At 40.0% G+C, this 24,764-nt stretch overlaps 1 protein-coding gene across 2 annotated transcripts in view; it reads left to right on the top strand.

The window, feature by feature from the left end:
* The window catches only part of LOC115412489 (transcription initiation factor TFIID subunit 4), a 91,885-nt gene extending 67,570 nt beyond the window's left edge, over window positions 1-24,315 (top strand). For both annotated transcript variants that reach the window (XM_030125035.1, XM_030125025.1), the window contains one exon: window positions 22,080-24,315. In XM_030125035.1, the coding sequence (XP_029980895.1) occupies window positions 22,080-22,253 (174 nt within the window). In that variant the 3' untranslated portion in view covers window positions 22,254-24,315. The remainder of the gene's footprint in view (window positions 1-22,079) is intronic.
* Window positions 24,316-24,764: the final 449 nt, after the last annotated feature.

Raw genomic sequence — 24,764 nt, 5'->3', positions numbered from 1 at the left:
AAGTTGAAAAAGTCGGAAATCCCTTACTAGAGTTATGAGTCAGTACCTTTTCAGGGGCACTAGGACACCAGATTTTTGTGTTTCTCTCCCTTCATCCATTGCTTTAGTTTTAAAAGCCTTTGCACATCATCTTAACCTGCCGAGCATTAGCCATTTTTAAGAATATGTTAATAACCTACCATCCCTAAAGAAGTGGGTGAATGAATATGACAGGAAATATGTGTCTGCTACAGAGAGCGTGAAGAACGGTGACACATTCTCATGTGACTTGCCTTGTCTGTTCTTAATTAAACTGTACTCTGTTATTACAAAAATACATCCTCCTTTTTGAGGTTCCAAATACAATGACTTGAGTATTGTATTTCTCTTGCAAAGAATCATACATGAAGTCATGCACAGTTGCTGTACAAGTCACATTTTCCTCTAGGCAGCTTTGGGAAACATTGAAATTCCACATATTCATCGGTAAATATGATGAATCTAAAATAAGCCTGAATTTTGAATGTCAATTGGTCATTTTAATAACCTGCTTATCGAGTTGCATCTTCACATCCTTCGCTTAGCAGCAATATGCTGCAGAGGAGCATAGTAATGCACCCGGTAAAAAAAGCATAAATAACAAAATAAAAGCATTACTTCTGGTCCTTGAGTGCAGTGCCAACCTCTTTCAGAATGTTTTACCCTGATGGGTATTAGCCTGCGACCTTCTGCTGCATTAAAAAAAAGATGCTTTCCCAAATGTAGTTACACAACATAAACATGAATATACATTTCTTTGGAGTTGTGTTTTTTTTTCTATTTTTCCCTTTTTAATGTCCTGTTCATGTTCATTAGAGGGGCATAATGAATTAAAGTCACAGTGTGCCCCTCCTCTAGTGGGGGAGTAGAGTGATTGCAGAGGGGGCGGAGGAGGAATCTTAACTTATTTTCACTTCGTTTTCACCTCCTCACATTTCTTCATTTCACATGGGCTGGAAGCGCCCGCGGCGTTCTCTTTCCCTTCTCCAGAGCAAAGTGAATGTGACTTTTCTAAGGGGGTCACAGGATGCCTGGAGGCCTGTGGGTGTTACTGGACTGTTGCCTGCTCTTAGCTTCACTGAGGGGCTTGTCATAGATTTCATCTCCACTGAAATGAGCCGGGGGCCCTGGCCAGGAGCACAAGCAGCCAACGTTATGAAGGGCCCACGCTGATTATTTCCCTCTGACATCGCATCCTGAGCTTTCCGCATTAATCCCAGACAAAGGCAGCCCTTCAGTGCTTTGCCAGAGCTCAAATTAGGAGCCAGATAATGGCCTTGTTGAGATCCTGCTCTGTTCACCGAGAGGCAGAGCTCCTGTTGAAATCCTGCTCTTCAATATTCCTTTCCTCCTGCTTGTTTTTTTGCTCATCAGTCCACCTTTACTTCATGTTCAGACTGTGACGGAATTCAGGTGACACAATTTCACTCAATTCTTCCCCAACCCACCTACCCTTCCACCCTCCTCCACTACTCACCCACCTTTAATTTGATGGTGGCTTGGCCGGTCTTGGGCCTATGCCTGGATGTGGATCGCCACGGGCTGTGAAACTGATAGCCAGTCAAGACTGGAGTGTCTGTCTCCAGCCTGATCTAGTCTGCAGGAGGGAACAAAGGAGGCCTTACAGGGCTCCGTAGGGTGGATTAGTTCCAAGGAGCCAATGGCTGGGGCTGCTGGCCGCTCACTAAAGGAGGGCCTGCTGTGGCCTCAGCAGTGGGTCACACCACGGGCAGTTCAATAGTCCTGATCTCAGAGCCCTCCCTGTCCAATCAGCACACTGGAGCACATCACAAAAGTCAAGGGTGAGATACCTTGGAGAATATGTAAGGATAAAGTGTGACAGCAGTGAAGAGCTACTGATGAATGGAAACAAAGCCCTAATGATTGTTTGGCCTCTTTATTTGAAGATGTGAACCATATTTCCTGTTTTAAAACATTAGTTGAAAGTCAGTCATGACTACATAGTTGTCAGTTTGTAACTGAAAGTGTTGGTCATTTTTTCCATTCATTCTATAAGTATACTTTACATTGGTTGCTTACACCATAGTGGCTAGTAAAAAAAAGTATGTATACTGTATGATGGGAACTTCTCTCCTGTTATTTCCATACACATATTGTTCAACCCAAACTAGCTATAAAAACAATACTGACCAACTGGTTCAAAGGGCTAAACATAATAAACTTAGCTCATAATGTGAAAGTCATTGTAACTGTAAAATTTCATCTGTATATCATTATAACCATGGCAATGTTGGTAATTTCCTAACCCTTACCATGTTGATTATGCACCTAAGCCTAATCAAATCTTTACCATGGTGTCAGAAAAGTCTAAATGCAATAATGGCATTGTCCAGAGTGATATTTTGTGCTTTTTCTCCTGCTTCCTTTAGGGGAGGTAATCCATTGTCCAAGACTAGCAAATCTGCAACCACTCATGTTGTTTTGGGATTCATTAGCAATCAACCTGTTCTGTTGTTTAGCTGGAAGGACATGTTGATATTGTATGTTTAAGAGGTTTTTATCCCATGAAGTCACAGATAAGGAACAGTTTGTCAAACAGAGGTTCATGCACATCGATTATTCCATCACACCCTATGTATTTGGTCATTTCACACATTAGGAATTATTTGAACACTGTACTCTTTAATTTCCGTCCCCCATTGATTTTTATCTGTTATGATCACTTGCTTTTCCTTTTGGTGCATCCTGCCTGAATTGCTTGGTTTTTGTGTTGCTAGCATGAGGCACAGATGCAGACTTCGGAGTACATCTAAGGTTGGCGTTTAAGGTTCTAAGATGTAAAATGTGCCTGGAATCATAGTGTCCTGCAGTGTAAAACAGAGCTTTGAAACATCCTTGACACATTTACGAGCTGAGAGTTATCATCCAGGCACTTAGGCCATTTATCACATCAAAGGATGAGCTTTGTTTGTTGACGTAAAGGCGACAATAGCAGCTAAATTGCCCGGTTTGTACAGCCACACTGCCTTTCTCCTATCTGTCTCAGCCAGGCGCAATGCAAGGGACAAAGGTAGGCGAGCGATTTAATAGTGAGCACAGTCTATTTTTCCATTTGAATTCATTTCACCTTCTTTCTTTGAGGCTGTAGATCAGAAAGAAGGAGTGAGGCAATAGAGTGAGAGGCATAGGGAGAGAGGGGGAAAAGCACAAGGAAAACTGATGCCCTTTCCTCCAGCTAAATTAACAGGAATCACGTGGAAAACAATCTGAGTCTCCAATGAAGGAGGAGGGGGGGGGGACCATTAAAATTAGCCTCAAGCTATGGACTGCACCCAATATCACTAAAGCTGCACTCACTACAGATGTGGAGGCTGGCTTACAGGCAAACTATGCTCTGTTCTATAGCTACAATTAAAATCAACCTCGCTGCCAAAAAATAGGAGGGGGAAAGAGGGGGTAGAAAGGCAGACATGGAACATCAAAGACAGATTGAAATGTGTAGTCAGTAATAAGAGTGGTCTCCAAGCCCCGAGGTTCTCCACGGTCCCCTTGTTAATGAGAAATTTTGACCTCTGGTTTGTAAGTTAAACTTGTAATCTCGGTTAATGAAGTAAATCAATCCCAACTCGGGAGTGTTCAGTGTCTCTCCCTTTGCCTTCTCCCCGCCAACCTCCCCTCTATCCTTCTCTCTTGTGCTTTTCTTCTTCTCTTTCTCCTCCTCCTCCTCCCGTGTCCCTCCCAATGTGCAGCCTGGGAGTAAAACGGCCAGGTCTTCAACCAGACAAACAGGAAACTCGCAGAGCATAAGGGGTTCCGGAGCTGGAGGCGGGGTGTAAGGACTCAGAGGACTAGGACCAACCAGGCTGTTTGGTTAAGGACACAGGCCAGCTGAATGCTAGTACAAGGGACAGCGTGATTGAAAAAACTTACTCCTCCCCCGTCTCTTTTTTTTTTTTTTTTTTTTTTTTTTTCTTTCCATCGTCTCTCGATTCTCTTGCCCAGACTCTGTTGGGGCCAGTATTTGGTTAAAAGTCTTGACTGCCTGCTGGTACAGTAGGAGAAGTACATCAGTGATAATGTGTGAGGATAAAGTACTGATACAGCCTCTACCTTTTCCTACAACCAACCCTTCTCCTCCTACAAGCCCCTTCCTCATGTCTAAAGCTTACACAGAGTGGGAATCAGCAGCTGAGTTTTAGCCTCTCTCTTCTGGTGGACTTACACAAACACTTTTATTCTTAACATTATGGAGGTTTGAGTTGAATCCACTGGGTGCATTGACATTAACCCTAGATTTCACTACTAAAGGAATGCAGGGTGTGTTTAGCATTACTTATTACAGACTGTAATGAAGGATAAGGATTCCTGTGTGGGCTTCCCTTATCTACATACATAAATATGATTAAAGGGGGCACGGAGAGGCTGCTATTGGTTTCATAATGTCAAGAAGATTGTAATATTAGTTTGACTCTACGTCTCAAGGCGATTCTGTATTTCTAGTGAGGACCCAAAGAAGACAGAGTTGAGTCTTCAGAATGGTTACAGGGGCTCCTTGGCCGAATGCCATGTGTTCTTAGAGCTTTAACACAGTGCACTTTGCCAACTTTCCCTTTCCCCGCACACTGCAGAGCACACTGGAGCTCACCAGTGGTTATTACACTATGGTCTATGGGTTAAAATATTTAAAATACTGCTATAGCATTAGCATAAAATAATGGATGTGTTGTTTTTATTCACTTGAGTTGTATATAGGTTTTGAGTTTTTTTCCACATAACAGTAGCTTTCTAGGGCCATAGTGTTGCTGCAATAGCCCGTAAAAAATGAACAAAGCATACATTTGTAAAGCTGTGTTACAAGTTTCTAAAAGTGCATTAATATTAAAGATTCCTCTCATATTACACACATTGCTTGATACATTCATTCTATCAAAGCAGTGATTGTATCACTTTAATAATCCACATAACCTTTGTAATGAAGCCTAACTACAGTGATCAGTTGAATGATTTTTATTCATCAGACAAATGTGAAAGTTCGATATGTATTGCATCTTTACATGAAGTGTGTGTTAGAGAGTGTGTTGTGTTCAATGCCAGTTGTTTGTTGTTGTTAACTGACCTCATTGCTAAGCTAACGGTAGCTATTATTGACACTATAAAGAAACATGAAGGAGGCACTGAAGAACTCCATCTATGCAAATGAGCATACTGAAAAATTACATACTGAACCTTTAGTTTTAATTTTAATCACCTGATCAACCTGAAGACCAAACCAAGATATTTTAATCATGTTTATAGTATTTTGTTAATCCTTCTACTCTCCATGGATAATCTTGCCTCTGCTTTAATGCTCCTGCAGGCTCTAAGATAGACTCAGTAGTCTTACAAGTTAATCAGCAGCCACATAGTTTGACATGGATGTAGTAAACCGGGGTATGATGTATATACAGACTGTACAAAGATAGCAGTCTAAAATGTAGGTAAATGTACAAGAGCAAGATATCATGAGTGAACGCAGCACTCTAGCATCACTAGTTGTAAACAAGGAAGCCAAGCTAATTGTCCAACCGCTATAAAAGTGGTGTTTACATATACTGTAAAACCTCCAAACTCAGGGGGTAAAAAAGAATGACCTTCTGATTGTAACTAAGAAAACAGGCCAACTTGAGATGACAATTTTGCAAAGCATGTTGAAGTTAGTAATTTTAGCGACATTTGCGTTGAGTTCAGTTTATCATTTTATGCTAGCTTCCAGTCGGTTATTAAGTAGATAGGTCGTAGCAGCAGTCACACTGTGAGATGGTTAAAGTAAATTCCCAGACTATCTTTGGTCACAAGATCAGTTAGCCATCTTTAACTCCTCTCACTGCGATGTAGGACCACCATTTATTTTCTGTGATCAAATATATTGCTAAATTTTCGCATGTATGGCCAGGGATGGTCTAAAATCGCACAGTGCATACCTGGATTTAGAGCCATGATGTATCAAAAACATTGTGTTAACCTGCAGCAGTGTGAGAACCAACAATAGTTCATATGACATTGTAATGTCCTCAATGTCCTATGACGACACTGACGTTGACATATCACCAAACACAAAAAATTTTGGACAGTAGCCTTCTAATCCATTTCTCTTTGTGCTTTGTTATGTGTTATGCTCTCCTTCAATCAAAAATGACCTCTAAGCAAACGTTTTCTGCCAATAAGGTTTTATTGCATCTCTTTGACAGTGGAAATGACATAATGAGGAACATGTCTGAGGCAGAAGATAATGTAGAGGACACTGATTATGAGGCATTTAACTCTGATGAGAATGACACCATCAGTATTGTCTCTCAACAATCAGACAACACGTACCCTTCCAAAAATGTAAAATTATCATGGTCTGTCCTTCCAGTTTGATCATCAGAGTTGACTAATGTCATCAAAATGATTCCAGGTCCCACAAGATAAACTGTCAACCAGCCAACCAAGACAGAAAAGCCGCATCTAAGTTCTTCACAAGATTATAAGCTAAATGAAATTGTGTTTTCTCTGGGTTTAAACAGACTTTAACATAAGAGATGTCTGGCCACAGAAATGGTTTTTCTTTGAAAATCTTTACTTAGAAATTCTGAAGAGATTTTAGAAATATAAAACAAAAAACACATAGCGTCCCTGATACATGATGTTTGTGAATTGAGATGTAAAAAATAAGATGTTAAATAAGATGTTAAAATACCATTACCATACCAAAACCAATTATTTTTTCTTCCACTATGATTTCAGAGCACTTTAATTGATAATGTAATGTAATCTAAAGTAGTGAATTATGTATCTAATTTAAGATTGTGCAACTCTTCTGACACAGTTAGAAAATGTTTTAATTGTTTTGATGTATTCAACACTGACTCCAGACATAGACCAACCACCTCTGCGTTCTCTCAGAACCAGTTCTTAACCCCTAAAACCAGGCTTTAACTCCCTGCAGCCTGTACTCAGGTCAGTCAATGGCATCCTGCCTAAACTTCATTATGAACCTCGTAGGGGTCTTTAGCCTGAACTTTGGCTCTAGTTTTGACCAGTACACACCTATCTTTAACAGACTACTACAAGCACTGTGGGCTCAGTAAAAAAAAAAAAAAAATGTAACATTGCAAATGCTCAATTTGTGAAAATTCATTTAAAAAAGACTTACATTTATGTATGTACATAAATGCACATGTTATTGTTAACACTAATCTCCTTATTTAGATAAGAACTTCCTATATCCTTATTCATGCCAGAGTAGTGATCCCCTTCACTGCCTTTAAAACTTTGCCCTGAAATAATGGTTAAATATACAGTTTTGACAACAAAGTTGAGCCCCAGGCACTTAAAAGATACCCATCTTAAAGAAATTAATTACCTCCCTTGTTAATCTTGATATAATTAAATTTCTGAAGAATGAAATTTGCTGCCTTTTTTTCCCTCTCCGCCTCGCTGCTACGGAGGCGGGCCGATAATGGTTGGGTCTCTAGCTAGCCTGCTGGCCAGGGACACAGGGACAGCCAAACATCCTGGGCCCCATGCTGTGCTATACCGTACTGTGAAAACCCACTCTCCTCATCCTACGCCTTCACCACTCATAGGGATAAGCAGACAAAATGCCTCAATCACTGCTTTTCCGCTCTGCACCTGTGTTTCCACCATTGGGGAGGAGACAGAAACTCCAGGCCTCCAAATTCTTATTCTTTACATGTGATAATGTTGTCGAAGTGGAGAGACTTGGAGCGCAGGCGCTGTTAATGAAGTTGTCAACACAAAGCTCTGAAACGTACATGGTGGAGCCCTGGAGAGTCCAGAGATTTCTTTCTGTTATAGCTCTCTTAAGAAACTCGGCGTCTTTGTGTGACGTACTGTCGTTATTTATAGGACCACCTGCAATGCTGTTAGATTTAACCCTGATTGCTTTGTGCAGCACAGCACTGTGCCATTACCTGAGAGCAGTGCATTTTCTTGTCGTTATGTATTTAAGTTTGTTTTCCTTTGACTAGGAGTTTTTTGTCAGCTCCATTGTCAGCTGTCAAGGTTTGAGCCTGGGGAAAGAAAGGAGAAAAGCTGGAAAATATCTTTCATTAGTTGCTGGCAGGGGGGCAGACGAATGCCAATGAGGGTGGAGGAGAGGTGGTAATATGTATGGAGTAGGCAAAATACTATAACTAGGTAGCAAAAATGCCAACATGGAGTAATTTGAGTTTTCCAGAATCTGATTCAGGACTTTTCATTGTGAAGGTCTGCATTAAGCATCCTGTACGTGGCAACTTTCTTAAAACAATCTGTCTCATTCACTTTTTGAGCATTTACCATTGAACTGCTGATTTTCATAATGAATCTTGATGTTTTAGTATATGTATAAAAATATCTTTGACAGAAAACTCTTAGTTTTTGGATGTTAAAGAGATGATACATTTGTGGAGGGTATAGGTGCTGTGAGAAAATGGAACTGAGTAAGAAATATGTTCACTGATGATTGAGGTAAACATTTCTTTCCTATTTTTCCTATAATAGAATCCCACTATTTTTTTTTTTTTTTTTGCTTTTGTAGCATGTTTCAAATACATATTGCGTTTTTCCTAATACAGTATCCTTTTTAGTCCAAAATGCTCAAGTTCTGCACTTGACTCTTAAAATAGTAGGGAAAACCATTGCATATGTCACGTACTTAACAAAAGTAATAGATATTTAAAATGTCAGTTCAATGATCACATTTCACAGAAACAAATCTTCTCTATTTCATTTATGCCACCTTCCACTCTGGCACAAATGGCAACTGAACTGAATGATATGAATGTCAATTGTAAATATATGTTCTACATTTAAGATGAATTTTTTTTTTTTTTTCTGATTTGTGAATCTGTTGTTGACAACCTCAGCAGATGGTGATTCAAATAGTGAACTTATCCCTATTGCTATTAACTACCCCCATTATTCCACTTTTTAAGCAAGCCCCAGAAGTGTTTTTTTTCCTCATAGTGTCCCACTGGGGTAGGCCCAGTTTTGGCTTCCAGATACACTTGAACAACCCCAATAACTTGGGCCGACCATCAGCTATTTTATCAAGAGATGATAATACAGTACTTTTTCTGTCCTTCACTCCAAAGGCCATTTATATCATTGTTTTGCATTAAAACATTGTTATGATACAGTGTCCTCAATTTTATCTTTTTGCACAAAACAGATCATCTAAATTTAGCTTCAGAAAATGGTGAAAAAGAACAAACAAGGCGATCCATTAGTGAGGATGGGTTATTGGCTGACTTGCCTCTTCTCATGGCGGCCCATTAAAAGTGGTAATGTCTGCCTGCAGCAGTGCCTGGGGAAGAAGAAAGAGGCCATGGAAGGCATATTTCACATGCATCAGACACTGGAATTAAATAGACCAATGTTCCCTAAAAAGACTGAAGTACATCTCTTTCTGATGTGCGTCCCGGGCAAAAATTCATTGATCTTAGAATGTCCCTTGGCAATTATAAAATATTAAATCCAAGTCGCACTTTTCGGCTCAGCTTAATTTTTTTTTCTCGCTTTTCACTGCTTTCCATTTGACCAATTTAGAAAAAAATGTTAGAAATGGATGGCCACAAAAAAAAAAAAGCCCCCTATAATAAAGTCTGCCCACTTTTAGATATCTTTTGTTATGTTTCTATATTGTTTTTGCTGAAGATCTCAGATCATTAAATGGGATGAGGTCCCAGCAAAGCAGTGAGTGCTTGAAACGTTTCCTATTAGAGCATCAGAGCTGTGTTAACCGAGATCGCAAATGACTGGATTTGAAGGACACAAGGGAGTGAGGATTGTGTGACATCTTTATTTCTCAATACAAGGTCTTCTGAGCTGCCGGTGCCTGTTCCAGCACTGAGGGGATGATAAATATTTGTCATCTGTTTTTCATTAGGTCTGTGGCCCTGGTGCTCTCCTCCATGGCCCCTTTGTGTCCCTTAGAGATTACAGAAGGCCCTACAGTTAATTGCCCAAATCATTAAATTTAACATATATCTCAATAAATATAATCAGCCAGCTGTTTGACAAGGTACACAGTTCATTAAGTCCCCTTGCTTGTTTGTCGTTTCCCTAATTAAGATTTAGAATCGATCATTGAGTGTGTAATGTACAGTGTAGCCTGTCTTGCACAGGGAGTCTCTCTGCTCAACGAAAAGGAATGGCATCCGCTTGCTAAAGCTTTACCATTTAGCACAGTGACTGCAATGGGAATTAGACATCCTGTGCTAATTAGGGAGGCCAATTAACTGTGAAATTCAGGCATTTTTGACAAATAATCTCAGCAGAATTTAAACATCAGCATGCACATGAATTTCATCTGTCCTGAATGGAGAGAGGATAAGGCTTTTGGCACTGGTGCTGTTTTAAATGCCTCCTTGTGATGATGGAAATATTTTTTGCCATCGTGCTGGTTAGTAAGTAGTCTAACCTATTATCTACCAAGAGGCCTGAATGGACCCACTCTTTTTATATACAAATGCTACACAAATTGTATTCCCTGAATTGTATGGAAAACAGAGGACACATTTACCCAAAAAACAGAAATGTACTTACAGAGAAAAAGAAATGTTACAAAAGACATTTTTGCTATTTCTGACCAAGTGTCACCAGTTCTGGCTCTGTTTTGACCTCTCGGTGTTAGAGTAAGCATGTTGCTTTTGGTCAGGTTTGGCAGGGCAGTCGCCCAATGCGTGACCTCACTCTTCCCCGAAACAAAGAATTGGCAACACCAGAGAACCTCAATGTTTCTGTGTCTCTCATTCCCATTTTGATTCATGATCACATGTATTTTTTAGATTGCATAAATTATGTATTTGTTGGACTAATGAACGCCCTCCACTGATAGAACTTTGAGAGAGTTGTGAATAGCTGGATATGGCCTCTATCGCCCACATCAGGGTTCTTAAAATGTCATAGCAATTTTAGATGTGGTTTAGTTGAAAAAGACCTTTGGAGTGATTTTATATACATACACAACAAGGTTCAGAGAGCCACAAAACGTAAACATACCTCCTAGGCTGGCCTCTGTCACTACACACCACTTTTTTGTTGTGTGTTTGTGCTTCAGTGTGTGTAGATAGATGTGTACATATCTACACGTGTGTGGTCTGACTTGTTGACAACTATAAAACAGGCCCCTGCTGCCTTTATTACCTGTCCAGCTTATCCTAACTGCTTTGTTTCTGCAGTGCATAGAAACAGCAGCACTCCTCAGTTCAGTGTGAAGCTGCCATTAAACCATGGAAGGCAATGGCTCTGGGTGTATGCTGAAGCTGTTTGGATACGAGGCAGCGCCAGAGGTGTGTTTGCTGGGCGCCAGTGGGCAACTCCTGCAGCTGCCCGCCTCAGGTGCAGGAAGAATTGAGTACTTCCTTTTACAAGATGTGTAATTATTATGGCAGACAAGGGTGTGGATTTAAACCAAGTCAATATGTAGATAAGCGTTATATACACACACATACACACAGCTGCGTAGAAAATAGTGCATTTGTATGTGGGGTAATGTAGCAGGTTGCCAAAATGCTGCGCAGGTAGGAAGAAAGCCTCCTGGGCTTGTGGAAGAGGAACCTGTTGGGAGGAATGAGGCCTCCAGAAAAGTGCCTGCAAAACTGGAAGGAGAAAACTGTCCAAATTTAGCGGTAATTTCCCCCCCACCCGTTCTCATTCAAAACAGATTGTGTATCATGATTTCACTGTTGAAATGCACTGTTAAATGTGCCATTTTGTTGTATCTGTAGGCTTTATGTCTATGTTTATGAGTAGCACCTCAACCAGTGTATGAAATGGTAGAGGTGTAGACATTTCTTGATTCAAAAATGCATCACAATGGGCACATCATCAGTTATTTATGATTTATGTTTTGGATTTTGTGATGTATGTGTACAAAAGTAGGTCACATAGATAGTGATATTGAAAGCATTTAGCTGTTTTTATTATAGACTGTTGTTGTCTGAGTTTTGAAAGGAGTTTAGATTTATCTGACTGCTTGTGTTAATTGATGGAACATTAGCCATTTGCAGCAAAATAGAAAATTAAGGATGAGGTACATTGAGCTGCATTGAGAATTGTTGTATATTCAAATTGGTGAAGTGAATCATCATATTTCAATTGAGTTAAGGTTATATCGGGTAAAGAAAACATTTATTTCCTGATAGAAAAAAAGGAACTCCAGCAGCCTCTCACCCTAGCAGCTTGTTAGATAAAAACAATGACACTGGGGGTCACAAATGTTCACAGAGGCACTCCATTTGAAAAAACCTTCAGTAAAGTTTCAGTTCGTCTTTCTGGGCCATCTATATAAAACATGAAATTCAACTCTTTCCCCAGAAGAGCCTTGATTTTAATCAGACCTGCTCTTCAGACAGCCCTTTTCTTGCCTCTCATAGTTAGAAGGCGTCACATCAGGTGCATAGGGACCAGTGACAGCGGCGCTGGAACTGCGCCTGTGATGGCTAAATGATGTCAAAAATGGCCCCATTTATGTCAATTTGAGATCAAGGACCAATTCATAGTGTGAACTTCCGCCGTAAATGTGCTTTCTAATCTCCTCCATCTACATATCCACTGTGGCCCCTTGGTGGTTCCTTTTCTTGTAAGTGAAATGTGTCACTGTTCATATGAGGATTTATGGAGAGGCTGACAGTTCAACATACAGCACACGTCTGTGGAGCAAAGGGATCAGTTGTTCAGCCTTTTGGTCTCTTATCTCATTCTCAAGTCACTTTCTGTTAATGTTTTTTTTCTGTGCTAGTCGCCTCCATGTTATGTTGCTAACCTACTCCTTTTCCTAATTAGACCATTTGCTGGATGCGCTCCCCTTAGTGTGGTCATTTATGTTCGATACCACTCTGAACTCACAGGCTTTTGTTAACTGGTTGTTCCTATTTAGAACGTTTCGCAAAGACATCAAAGGGCGGACCATAAGCCTCATTTGGCAACTTCTCCCAGCTATCCATCGGCTGCAAAACACCCCAGTGCCTTGATTATTAACTCAGTCACCACCCTCTCATTCAACTTGAATTAAAAATTAAAAACCAGCTGAAATGACAGTGCCACACCATTGAAAGTAAAGTGTGGAAAACCAACAAGGGCTCATTAGTGAGTAGTTCTGAAGACAAGCATTCTGACTTGAGACTCATTACACTTCTCCTATTTTAACTCTAATTGGGTTCATTTTATATATGAAACGCCTTGAATATTTAATGTAGAAAAAGTTCTACTTCTGATACTTTATGTAGCCAAAGATACTTGGCCTGTGTTAATTGTCCAGGTTATTAGACACACTGGTAGTAGTTTCTCTGATACTGCTGCAGTCTCTATAGAAAACCCTAGAGAATTAAGATTTAGATGACACTGCCTGGTAGATTATTGATTAATTTTATGATTTTCAGACAAATAATGCTGCTTTATACAGAAAATAATGACATCAACAAATTCATCATCCGAACTGTTGTGTTTGTAATGTAGGCTGTTGTGCTGCAGTTGTATTTTTCTGATTAAAGACAAGGGGACTTTACAATGACAATAAGAAGCAAAAAGTGTTCAGAAATGTTATTACCCTACAATCTGTAATGGCGTTGCTAACTTAAGGTACAAAGACATCGCTAATAAAGCTTTTGTAGTATTTAACAAGTTGCTCAGCTAGCCAGGCTTAGAGCATTTTAATTAAATAGATTAAAAACAATGTTATGGTTTCTTCCTCTGGTTGCCTTCACACAATCTTTTGTTTCTCTCAGGTTGAAAAGAAAGGGGGAAGTGGAAAAAAAAAAAGCTAAGATTGTGTTTCCAGGCAGGAAAGTTTGAAGTTCTTTGTTTGGAAGCGAGGTTCCGGGTGCAGCACACTGTTTAGCTTGGTGACCCTGTGACTGTCTTCTGAGGAATTGTATGAGCAGCCCTGCAGAATAGTGCTGCAGGGTCGGCTTTCATCTTAGCAGTAACCTGTGGACTTTGAAACTCAGGGCGATGGAATTGCAGCTTTGTCAGTACACTACTAATTAGAAAATTCCTGACCTCGAGCAAGATGTTTTAATTATGTGTTGTGTCAACGAGTTTGCAGATTTAATCCACCGTTGATACACACTCAAGTGTGCAAACTGTGTCGCACATTGTAGTAGATCAAGTGGAATGGCGAAGGGGCTTTTTGCTCCATCTTTCTCTAACCCATATAACCTTATGCCTCTCCTGCACCATGTTTGTTAAGAGCCATCACATGCTTAAGTAGCCAAATTAGACGTGGAGTTAATGTGTTAGCTCGTGAAAAAGCTGGTCTGATTTGCCTCGGTTTGTGGGAAGCTGTACAATGTGACAGCATTGTGCTGGGTGTGAGCTCTCTGTTGCAGTGAGTCAGTGTGAGGAAAGGCAGGAAGGGGTTAAACAGAAATTGAGCGGGGATGCTGGGGGCAGCAGTGCTGCAGAACATAGCAGTGTTCGTGCGAAGGCAAGTCATTTCCCGAAACACTGCAGACACATGGCCTGCGGCGCTCTAAAACCTTTGGAGACCAAAATGGCTTGCAGGAGTTAGAAGTAATAAGGTGTTTTTTTGCCTTCTTTCTCCTTGACTGAAATTCTGCACGGTTGCTATGCATTGCCATGGAGCTGTGTAGCTGTTTTTATGGTTTATGTGGGTATTAAGATGTTCTGCAACTGGCCATTTTTGAGATTTGTTGTTCTTTAGTTGTGAAGCAAATGGAAGTTGTTTGTTTTGAAAGTAATTCTCTCATTTTTTCTGCCATGATCAAAATGCTAGACCTTACTCTCATCCCTTTTTTATTTTCTCCTCTTTCTTTCAGTTCTTCTGTCTGCTGTTAACAAAATGACAGACAAAAAAGGAACATGTATGAGATGAGAAAAAACAGGTACAGCAATTGTATTGTACTCTGTTTTTTCTTAAAGCACTGTAACAACGGCAGGCTTTTGTGTTGGAACCTGTGACAGGAACAAAGGCCATCTGTGTTGGTGCATGAACATAAAGCTGTGGTATTAGTCCATCCTGACCTCTTTGATTATCGGTGTACTGAACCAAAACCCCTTTCATCCTTTCTCCTGGTTCTGTTAATCTTGGCTGACTTGTCTGCTTCAAAGCGGGGCTCCGGCATATAATCTGGGTATGTACATCTGTGAATTATTATTCTAATTCTTTATACGTTTATTAGAGCTGAATAAACTCCACATCAAATACATCACTCGGGCAATGTCAGAAAGCCTGGGGCAAATCAGCCGACATCTGTTAACTCTTTCAAAATGGCCTCATCCAGCATGTCTGTGGGCGTAGAGGAGCGAGAAAAAGAAGAGGCGAGAGAGGGAGAGAGAAAGCCTCTGTTGCTGATTAATGGCGGCCATAGGAGAGGCATTTCAGGCCGTGTGGAGATGAAGCGGGGCTGCACTCCCACGGCTGGGCTCCACGCTGTAAACACTGTGAAGGGACGAGGCAGCGTTCCCCGGATGAAATGCGGCGTGGAGGAGAACATGTGGGAAAGCTTTGCTTCCTGGCACATAGTCAGTCAACCAGGCAGCCAGTCAGTCCTTCAGTCAGTAAATTAGTCAGCCAGTCAGTGAGTCAGTCAGGCCCTCAGCCAGTCAGCCTAGCAGCCTCTCAGTCCGTCAGTCAACAAATCAGTGAGTCCTTCGGTCAGCCAGCATGTATGCCTGTTCATCAACTTGATGGCCTCTTCCCATCAGGAGCACCAGGGTGCTTGCATGCAACTTCAGTAGTTCACTTCAGCCAGATGCACCGAGCACATACAACTGGACTATCATCGCTGGCCAGCTGCCAGAGCTGCTAGCATTTAACACAAAATTCATCAATATTTGACTAGTGGTGGCTGCTGTTAATTTCCACTATGTCTGTTAAAAAACACCACCTGGTTTAGCTTTTGCTCCTCTTCTTTGTTTAGCTTGTCAACAGTCTGTCTCTGTGGTGCTATATATGTCCTCTTTGCCTGAAGCAGAGCAATCAGAGTTTAGAGGGATTTTTCAGCTTCAAAGTAATAACAATATACTAATGTTGCATCATGAACAGCTTATCTGCGTCTCAACCAACATGGGGTTTGTCTTTATCCTTCAGCTTCTTCACTGAGCAGTGTTTTTCCTTCATGTTGTCGAGTGTCAGCTAACAGTATGTATGTTAGCCAATATGTTACCACATACCAGTACATACAGTACTCACATATGTGTTCTCTCACCACGTGGCCCCTGTCTGCAACTTCAGCGGTGAGGAGCAGAGTGCTGAGACAGCAGGTTGGCCCGAGCAGGACCGAGCAGCTCTGTGTGCCTGGCAAAGTGGGCCATTAACCCACCGCCTTAAGGTGTGACCTGGGCCAAATCCAATATTGGCCTCAGCATCAAGGCACAGGTGCCACTCAGGGTTCAAAGCCACAGATCAGCAAGAACCCCACCGCCTCAATCCCCTTCTCAAACAATAAAGGGCTGAATGTAAATTCTTAAAGACGCCTACAAGCATCATTGCTGCCACTGCAAAACAGGAGACGGAGGTAAAAGCAGAGTGACCCAGAGAGGCTGAGAACATCAGTAATGAAAATTACACCAAGGATAAGCATAATTAATGTTATCCTTCGATCAGAGAAAGGAAGCTTCACCTGCTGAGATGATGATCCGATTTCCTTTCTGTCTGTTTCTGTAGTATAGTAATATTCTATTGTATACTTAGCTTTATTGTATACCAATACTGTTATTTACAGAAAACACAATTATTTAATTCTTTCATAGAAAATGAAAATCTCTTCATTTTAACTAAAAAGCTGCAGAAACTGAAATCAAATGGAAAAATGCCAAAATCTCCACCTCTACCTTCTTTTTTCAGCTCTCTCTCTTTTCAAATCAGAAAATTCCATCTAGTTACAGAGGACAAGACACTGTTTCATGGAGCTGTGGAAAAGTGAAGATACTATTCCATGATTCTGTCTTGAACTACAAAATCGAGCAGTAGAAAAACCTGTAATTAGCCAGACTGCATCATGGGTAGATTTTCTACAGCCACAGAAATTGGAAGAAGTCATGTTTCCTCTCAGACTTGAATTACAATGAACTGAAAAGTAATTATTGAGTTTTTGTTCATTAACGCTAAGAAATATCAAGCACTAAAGCTTTAAATGACTTTGGTATTTTATCTAAAACTTCATAAGATTATTTCCAGGTTATTGGAGAGAACTTTTTACACAAATAAATCTAACTGAAAATAAATTACAGTGCTTCCATCTTTATCCAAAAGAAGCAGAAAAAAAGCAGAGAAGCTGAGAACATAGTTTTTTGTCATCACTGTAACAGTAGGAGATACACAACAAGTTATGGCTCATTATAGCAACCTGCCACGGCGACCATGACATATGAATTATCTAGAAAGTCATCTGTGATAACTTTGTTCTTTATATCACTTTTCACAGTGAAAATCTTCCATACCATAGCATGTTAGCAAGTGTGTGTCTATGATTTTAGTCTGTGTCACTGTTTTCATAACATTAATTATCATGTGGCTTGTGCTTGTAGATTTGGTCAATATAGAATCAGTTTGATTGGCAAGTCACAGATCAGGGTCAAATTGTCCAGCCAATCTCAGTCATTAAATTATTTGGTAAACATATGTATGTTATTATACTGTATAATATAGTGCAAAATCATCAAGGCCTCTTCATGTCCCAGACAGATGCTCTTAACACACTTAACATGCTGGTGCTTTTACTGTACGCATCAAAATGAATGATGTTTGAGGAGTCTTGTCTTCTTCCAAGCAATCCAACCAGTTCAAGTGAAGTTTGGGCTCAGTTTGTTTCTGTTTTTCCTCCAGTCAGTCTGCTGTTCTGTAGGATTACTTTTCACATTTTATATTATAAAACTTGCCAGACACAAAAACACACTGAGACTCGTTGTCTGCTCTGCCTGCACATGCATGATGGTGAGAAAAAAATGTAAAGTAATGTGTCTGGACAATTGGCACATTTTCATGTATGTGAACGGAAGGTGAAAACTAGAGTCCTCTCCTCTCCACTCCTCTCCTCTCCTCTCCTCTCCTCTCCTCTCCTCTCCTCTCCTCTCCTCTCCTCTCCTCTCCTCTCCTCTCCTCTCCTCTCCTCTCCTCTCCTCTCCTCTCCTCTCCTCTCCTCTCCTCTCCTCTCCTCTCCTCTCCTCTCCTCTCAGGTTTCATCCAGTGCTAACTCTTTTTCTATGTTTTTCTTTCTGTCCCTCGCTCCAAACAAGTCAAACGTCTGAAGAGATGTATCGAAGTATCCCTGTGCGTTCTGTACGATGGATATGTCATATGACATAATGCCTCCGAGCGGCCATCACAGATAAAATGACAGATGCTGTTTTTTGCCTCATGGATCTTTCTTGGCCAAGCTGATTTTGAGACTTTCACTTTTGCTCTTCCTCTCTCTCCGAGCCTCTGCTCTCCTGCTTTTTCTCCTCTTCTCACTTTTTTTCCCTTTTCATCCACTGTGACCTTACAAAGCCTGCCATTTTGTTTTTCATTGAATTTCAGACACAATTACTGCATAATTGCTGGCGACAGAGAAAGTGTGGTCGTTGATGTCTCGCTTTGCTTTTTAACTGACACTCAGCCATCTGCTTTGTTTAGTGTTGGTGTTTACCCCACACATCCCCGCTCCCTCCTCCGCAACATGATTTCCTGCATGTACTGGTGAGAGGGCTCAGTCTCCATAGATACCGACAACAACATACCGGTGTTTGGATTGCTGACATCCTGCATGGTGAGCTGCTGAAAAGACAAAGGGAAGAGAAGAAGCCACATTGAGAATATTTCTGGATGAGGGCTGACCTTTCTGCTTGTATTTGGATCACACCTGTCCCTAAAGGGAATGAGGCATTGTGGGAGCTACATCGCACTACCTGAGTAGCAATATTTGGTAATGGTTCTCTCCATCCTGCACCACCTTACCACCGATTGCCTGGAGCTACTTGGGTCCATCCGTCCAGGTGGATGGATGGCTTTGATTGGTAAAATCTGTGGCCCTGTCACTAGGCTTACTTGTGAGTGGCAGTAATTGGCATGTCAGGAGGCAGGCCCTTGTTTCACATGTGGTCAACTGTGATTGACCTGAATAGTTAAGGGTCGCCCCCGAAACCGAGGCATTGGTATGCCCCGGGGTGGTGAGGAGTCAGCTGCACCCACTTGCCCCCCATTGGAAGACCGTCCCACTGTGGCAGCATTACTGACCAGTCACAGGAGAGTCAGCTGAAGTGAGTTAGGGGGAACAGTGTCCTGGTTACCATCACTCATCAAGCGTCCAGCGTCCAGAGGTCAGAGAGTGTACTGAGGGAAATTTGAGACAAGGCTCCGTCATACAGTGTACACAAAGACAAGCATATGAAGGGGCGGGTGCCGGAGGGACTTTGGTTTGGTTCTTGTAAATTCATACCCATCATATGTTTGCAATTAAGCTCTGTCTGTACTGTGTGTTTACAGAGCGGTGCAATCAATGTAATTGTGAGAGGGTGTTCCTGACTGAAATGTCTGTCTTATTTCTCACTGCTTGGGTTCAAGTGGGCACTTGCTGGATTTGTTTCTCAGTGTTTCTCATTTCCAAATGTAAATGCGTCTCTTGATTTGTATCAGCCTCTGTATACACTCCCTTTTTTATCATTCTCATTTTTCCTGGATCAAATATAAACAGCAACGGCTCCATTTCAGACTGGGACGTCAGCTCAGATCTATGTCAGCGTTGTTTATTTAGAGGCTAAATCTGTTCATATTCCGGGCAATGTAAAGAGTCATATAACACACTTAGATAAAAATGATGATTCGGATCATATTGGGAGTGTTTTTCTAAGCTTTATGTTCAGCTTACCTAAAAAGTTTCAGAACACTCAACTGCACCTGAAGATCTGGACATCATTAATGCATCTTTTTTTGTTCTCGTTTAAAAGCCAAAGGAGGGCTGATTTTCTTATTAGGAGGTGTGTACTTGCTTAGAGGCCATTACATTCCTTGTTATTGATACTGCTAATGTGTTTGCCATTCAACAAAGATTACTTCATTGTAGCGAATAGAAAACCTTGCACTGCTTACTTCTAAACACTGTTAATGTTTCACCCTGGAAACACACATGTTATCCCCACCCTGTCTTCACACAAGACAAAGTGATGAAGAAAAAATCCCAGGGAATAAAGAATAGATTGTAAAGGATGAATGAAAGCTAATGCAAAAAATATTAATATTGCAAAAAACCGGTGATATATTATACCACACTACTGTTAGATTCCCACAACACATAAAAAGACTTGCACAACATTACAAATAAGTACAGTAGTTGCAAATAAAGCAAAGTCAGAGCACTGAGTAAAGTGGTGGGTTTACTTAAAGTGAGGGTTAAGGTTGTACATTAACGCCAGCAGCTCTGTGAGGAAACACAGTGGTACTCTGCGCAAAATGTTAACAGCCTGCTAACATTTGCCTAAACAATAAGTACAGCTGGCTCATGGTGCTAAAGGAAAAGTCATAGGATCACCAAAGTTAGAAAAACCACAGATATTTGTATCATATTTCACAGCATCCACTAGTTTTTGAGACATTTCATTTAAAAATGAACGAAAGGATATCAGTAAATCTCTTTAGTGTTTCGAGCTGTAATTGAAGAGGATAAAATAAATGTTGACAGGAAATTATGCCACAGAACTGTTTTAGGTCCAGGCACACAATGGGCCTTAACAAGGATTTTGAGTTTAATTATTTTTAGGAATTAAAGGCAATATATGTCTTGTGCTGCTCCAAGATGCAGACACTTGGCATTTATCTCTGTTACATTCTGTTCAACTCTATATTGTGAATTTTGTATGTTCAATATGCTTCGTCTTTCTTGACCTCCGTAGACGCTGTCTTCAATATGTCACCTGTTAAACTACAGGACTGCAACTCCCATGATGCTTAGCCATGCCAAAAGACTGACATATGTTTTGCATCAAGGTTGATGAAGTGATAAAATAAGTTGTTGTAACTCACTAGGTGCATTTCTATGTATTTAAGACACAATTAGAAATTTTACATTGGAAAAACTAGAAAGCGGCAGAATAAATAAATAATAAAAAATAGTCCGAATTTTGCAAAACTTGGACTTAGACAAACTTAATAGTCATTCAGGTATGCACAAAGTGTATACAGAACAAAATGTTGTTGCATTTAGGTTCAGGACAAGAATCTAAAAAATGTGTTTGATGTGGTTTTTGCCTTTTTTTTGCCAAAGAATAAATGCACAAAGAGAAAATGGATACATATTTTATGAAAGATTTGATGTAGTACAGTGGATCTGGAATGAAGCAATGTGACAAGTGTGGATTTTCAGCTTTAATTCAAGGGGTTTAACAAATATATAAAAATAAATGAACATGACCTTGAAATATATTCCATTAAGCATTTAAAAATTACAACCATTTTAATCGTTGTCCCTCCATCTTCAGAAGACAATATCAAGTTTTCCAGTTGTGTTGATCCTGATACTTTAGAGCAGGGGTGGCAAACATACAGCCCGTGAGCCAAAACCGGCCCACCAAAGGATCCATTCTGGCCCGTGGGATGATTTTGTGAAATGCAAAAACGAAAAAGATATTAACAGTTAAGAGTTTTCAATCATTTTATTTCAGACTAGTTCAATCTTATGTGCATCCGATCAGTAAAATACTATCATAATAATCTATAAATAGTGACAACTCCACATTTTTCTCTTTATTGTACTGTAGAAAAAAAGGAAAATTACTTGAAAATGTTTGCAGTACAGATGATCTTTTCACAATTGTTAAAATTTTGATTATTTTTCTTAAGACTGGTGGATCAGGTTATTCACATTTTCATAATATGCTTATAGTTTTTTCAACTCTAAAAATATAGAGAAAAGTTTGTAGTTGTCATTATTTATGGGTTAAAATGCTAATATTTTACTGGTCCGGCCCATTTGAGATCATATAAGGCTGAATGTGGCCCCTGAACTAAAATTAATTTGACACCTTTACTTTAGAGGAACTGACAAATTGTTGTCCCTGAATATTGTGCGGTGTTTATACATTAGATTCTGTGTCATCCCTTCCATCTGACCTTTTGACCCCATTCTTGTCTCCAGGTTTTGGGCAGCAGCGCAGGCTCCCCGGCCAGCTCCTCGGCCCCGTCCACCTCATCACGCCAGTATACACGGCAACGCATCACTCGCGTCAACCTCAGGGACTTAATTTTCTACATGGAGCAGGAGAGAGAAACCGCCCACTCGCTCCTCCTTTACCGTGCCCTGCTCAAGTAGCCTCTGCTCTGCTCAGCGTCCACCTCAACCTCCTCCTCCTCCTTCTTCCCAGCCACGTGCCTTGAGATCAGGTCTAATGTTTCAGCTCCGTGTCTTCATATGTACTGTAGTGATGTTTGATGTAGCTTTTAATATAAGAAACAGAGAGAGAGAGAGAGAGCGAGAGAGAAAAAAACTCACAAAAATAAAACAGTTGTTCCATGTCTTCTCCGTTTAACTTCATGTATAGTTAGATCATTCGGTTTAAAGGCCATATCGAACTGTTTGTGGTGAAAGGACAAACTGGTTTTTAGTCATAGGACAGGACACAGAACTTATTCCACGTATGATGAGTAGCTGTTTCTTCAATGCTGTAGGCAGTATATTCAATTAACCACCTCAAGGAAAGGATTATTTTAGATATTTATGTTTTATGCAGCCTACGATGTTCTCTTTGAGCTATTTGTTCAACGTAGTTCAATGAATGTAGTTGAGCTGAACTCAATAAACGAGAGACTTTACAGATTTCTATTCTAAGACATCGTTTTAGACATTGAGATTCCACACGACAGCGTCACATTCAATTTTCCTTATTGTACTGTATGTGTAAATAGTTCTTTTGGAATTATTTTACAGCATGTATATTTTTTATTACATGTAAGCTTTGTAAGAAAAAGAGTAACCCATGTGTCAATGTTATAAAACCTAATGTTTTGTAAAATCCATGTGCTTTTGGAAGAGTCCAAATTAGACAGTTTATTCTGATCACTTGTAGAGCATATTTGTTATGAAGCAGGACCCCCAACCCCCCACCCCCACCCCCGCCACCTCTGCAAACATCACAAAACAAAAACCGTGACCCCACACATTAAATTTCTTATAGGTCCATATTTTCTTTACCCACACTAATGTGAGCATCGTTTTTATTGCTAAATGTTTGTTATTTGTGTCCAGGTTTTTTAACAGTGCTGCTTGAGAAGGTTAGTTTTGGCTCGTACTGTACATGAGGTGGAGACTGATGATTAAATCAGACATTCCTTTATTGCTTCCTCTACTGTAATATCTGCACATTAATTACATTTTAATAAATAAGACCTCCATTCTGGCCCAATGAGAGTCTTTATAGTGACTGAATGACAAAGGTAACCGTGAAGCGGTTTAGTTCACAGCACTTATTATTCGTGTTTCAGTTCAGTTGAATATCACAGCTGTAATGGAACGTGGAAGACGGCAGCTGTACGACTCCAGCCTAAAAGTATTTGTTTAATTTTGTGCCGTTTTTATTTTTGCCTTGGTATCGCTGTTTGAAGAGAGGTATCCCGGCTTTTCATGCATGTGTCGCATTGTTTGTTGCCTTTTATTTTTGTTTTTGTTTCAAATCCATATTGTATTATGTAGTGTTGTCAATCATTTTTGTTGATTTTTTTTTTTTTTCTATTTAACTAAATATCTTGGCCTCTATGCAGCTTTTCTTGTCATATTAAAACTTATTTAATTATGGCTGACATTTGAAACAATTCTTGTGGATTTTGAATTTTGACCGCACTTTTTTTATTATCTATTTTACCTGACAACTTAAAGCTGTCACTGTATTATAGCAAAGAAATTCTTTTAATTAGTAAACAGTATTGCCAATTTCTGTCAAAAGACACATTTTTTAAACAATTAATATATTTTCTTTTTTTTTGTTTTGGATTGGCTTTTATGCTTTACATATTTTCTTAAATCTCCAAATTACCATGTTTTCAGACAAGCACAACAATATTGTGGTGATTCAAAAATGATTTTCATAATGGTTTCTATGGTTTCTGGCGGTTTCACAGGAGGACGTTTCTACTACTACAGCTTTTTAGCCAAAATATTAGGACAGTATAACTGGTGTACACAGACGGGGGATATAACATTTCAGTGTAAGGATGATTTGTAAATATTGTTTACAAAACTATGTGTTTATTAGAACCACGGTATTTTTGGTAAACTCTTGTACATATCTTGAAAATTTCCTGTTTGTGTGAAAAAAAAACAACACTTATGTATTTGTACCTATTTTGTAAAGGAATAAATAAGCTGTTTACTAAACTGATGCCGACTTAATCCTTTTCTTTTTTCACTCCAGAAACATACACATACAAATGTCTTTCGGTAGGAGTCCTAGCAGAATTTAATAAACTGTGTAAATCTTACTGTAAAATGAGTTTTTGAAATCTACACAGCATGTTTCCTCAGTTCATTACGAGGGAAAATAAGCTGTTATGCTTTTGCGAGACAATTTTACCAAAGTCAACTTCTAATGCAGCCTGCTTAATTTCCATTTCTAACACTACACATGCTAAGTACAAACTGAGTCAAGCACTGCTGCTCAACTATGAAAAGTCCCTCTAGGTTTCTGCTGCTAATTAAGCAGGAGCATTTTTGAAAAGACCAAACCGTTTAACTCGGTGCAAAATATTGGGGTTTGGGAGCATATTGGTTTTTCAAGACCCTCAGTCCCTTCGGAGCTCTAGACAGCTGATCTGGATTCAGGCCTGGAGA

This window comes from Sphaeramia orbicularis, chromosome 3 (genome assembly GCF_902148855.1).
Source record: "Sphaeramia orbicularis chromosome 3, fSphaOr1.1, whole genome shotgun sequence".
Taxonomy (NCBI): Eukaryota; Metazoa; Chordata; class Actinopteri; order Kurtiformes; family Apogonidae; genus Sphaeramia; species Sphaeramia orbicularis.
The sequence above is the reverse complement of the archived record's forward strand: the minus strand, read 5'-3'. Positions and strand labels throughout refer to the sequence as shown.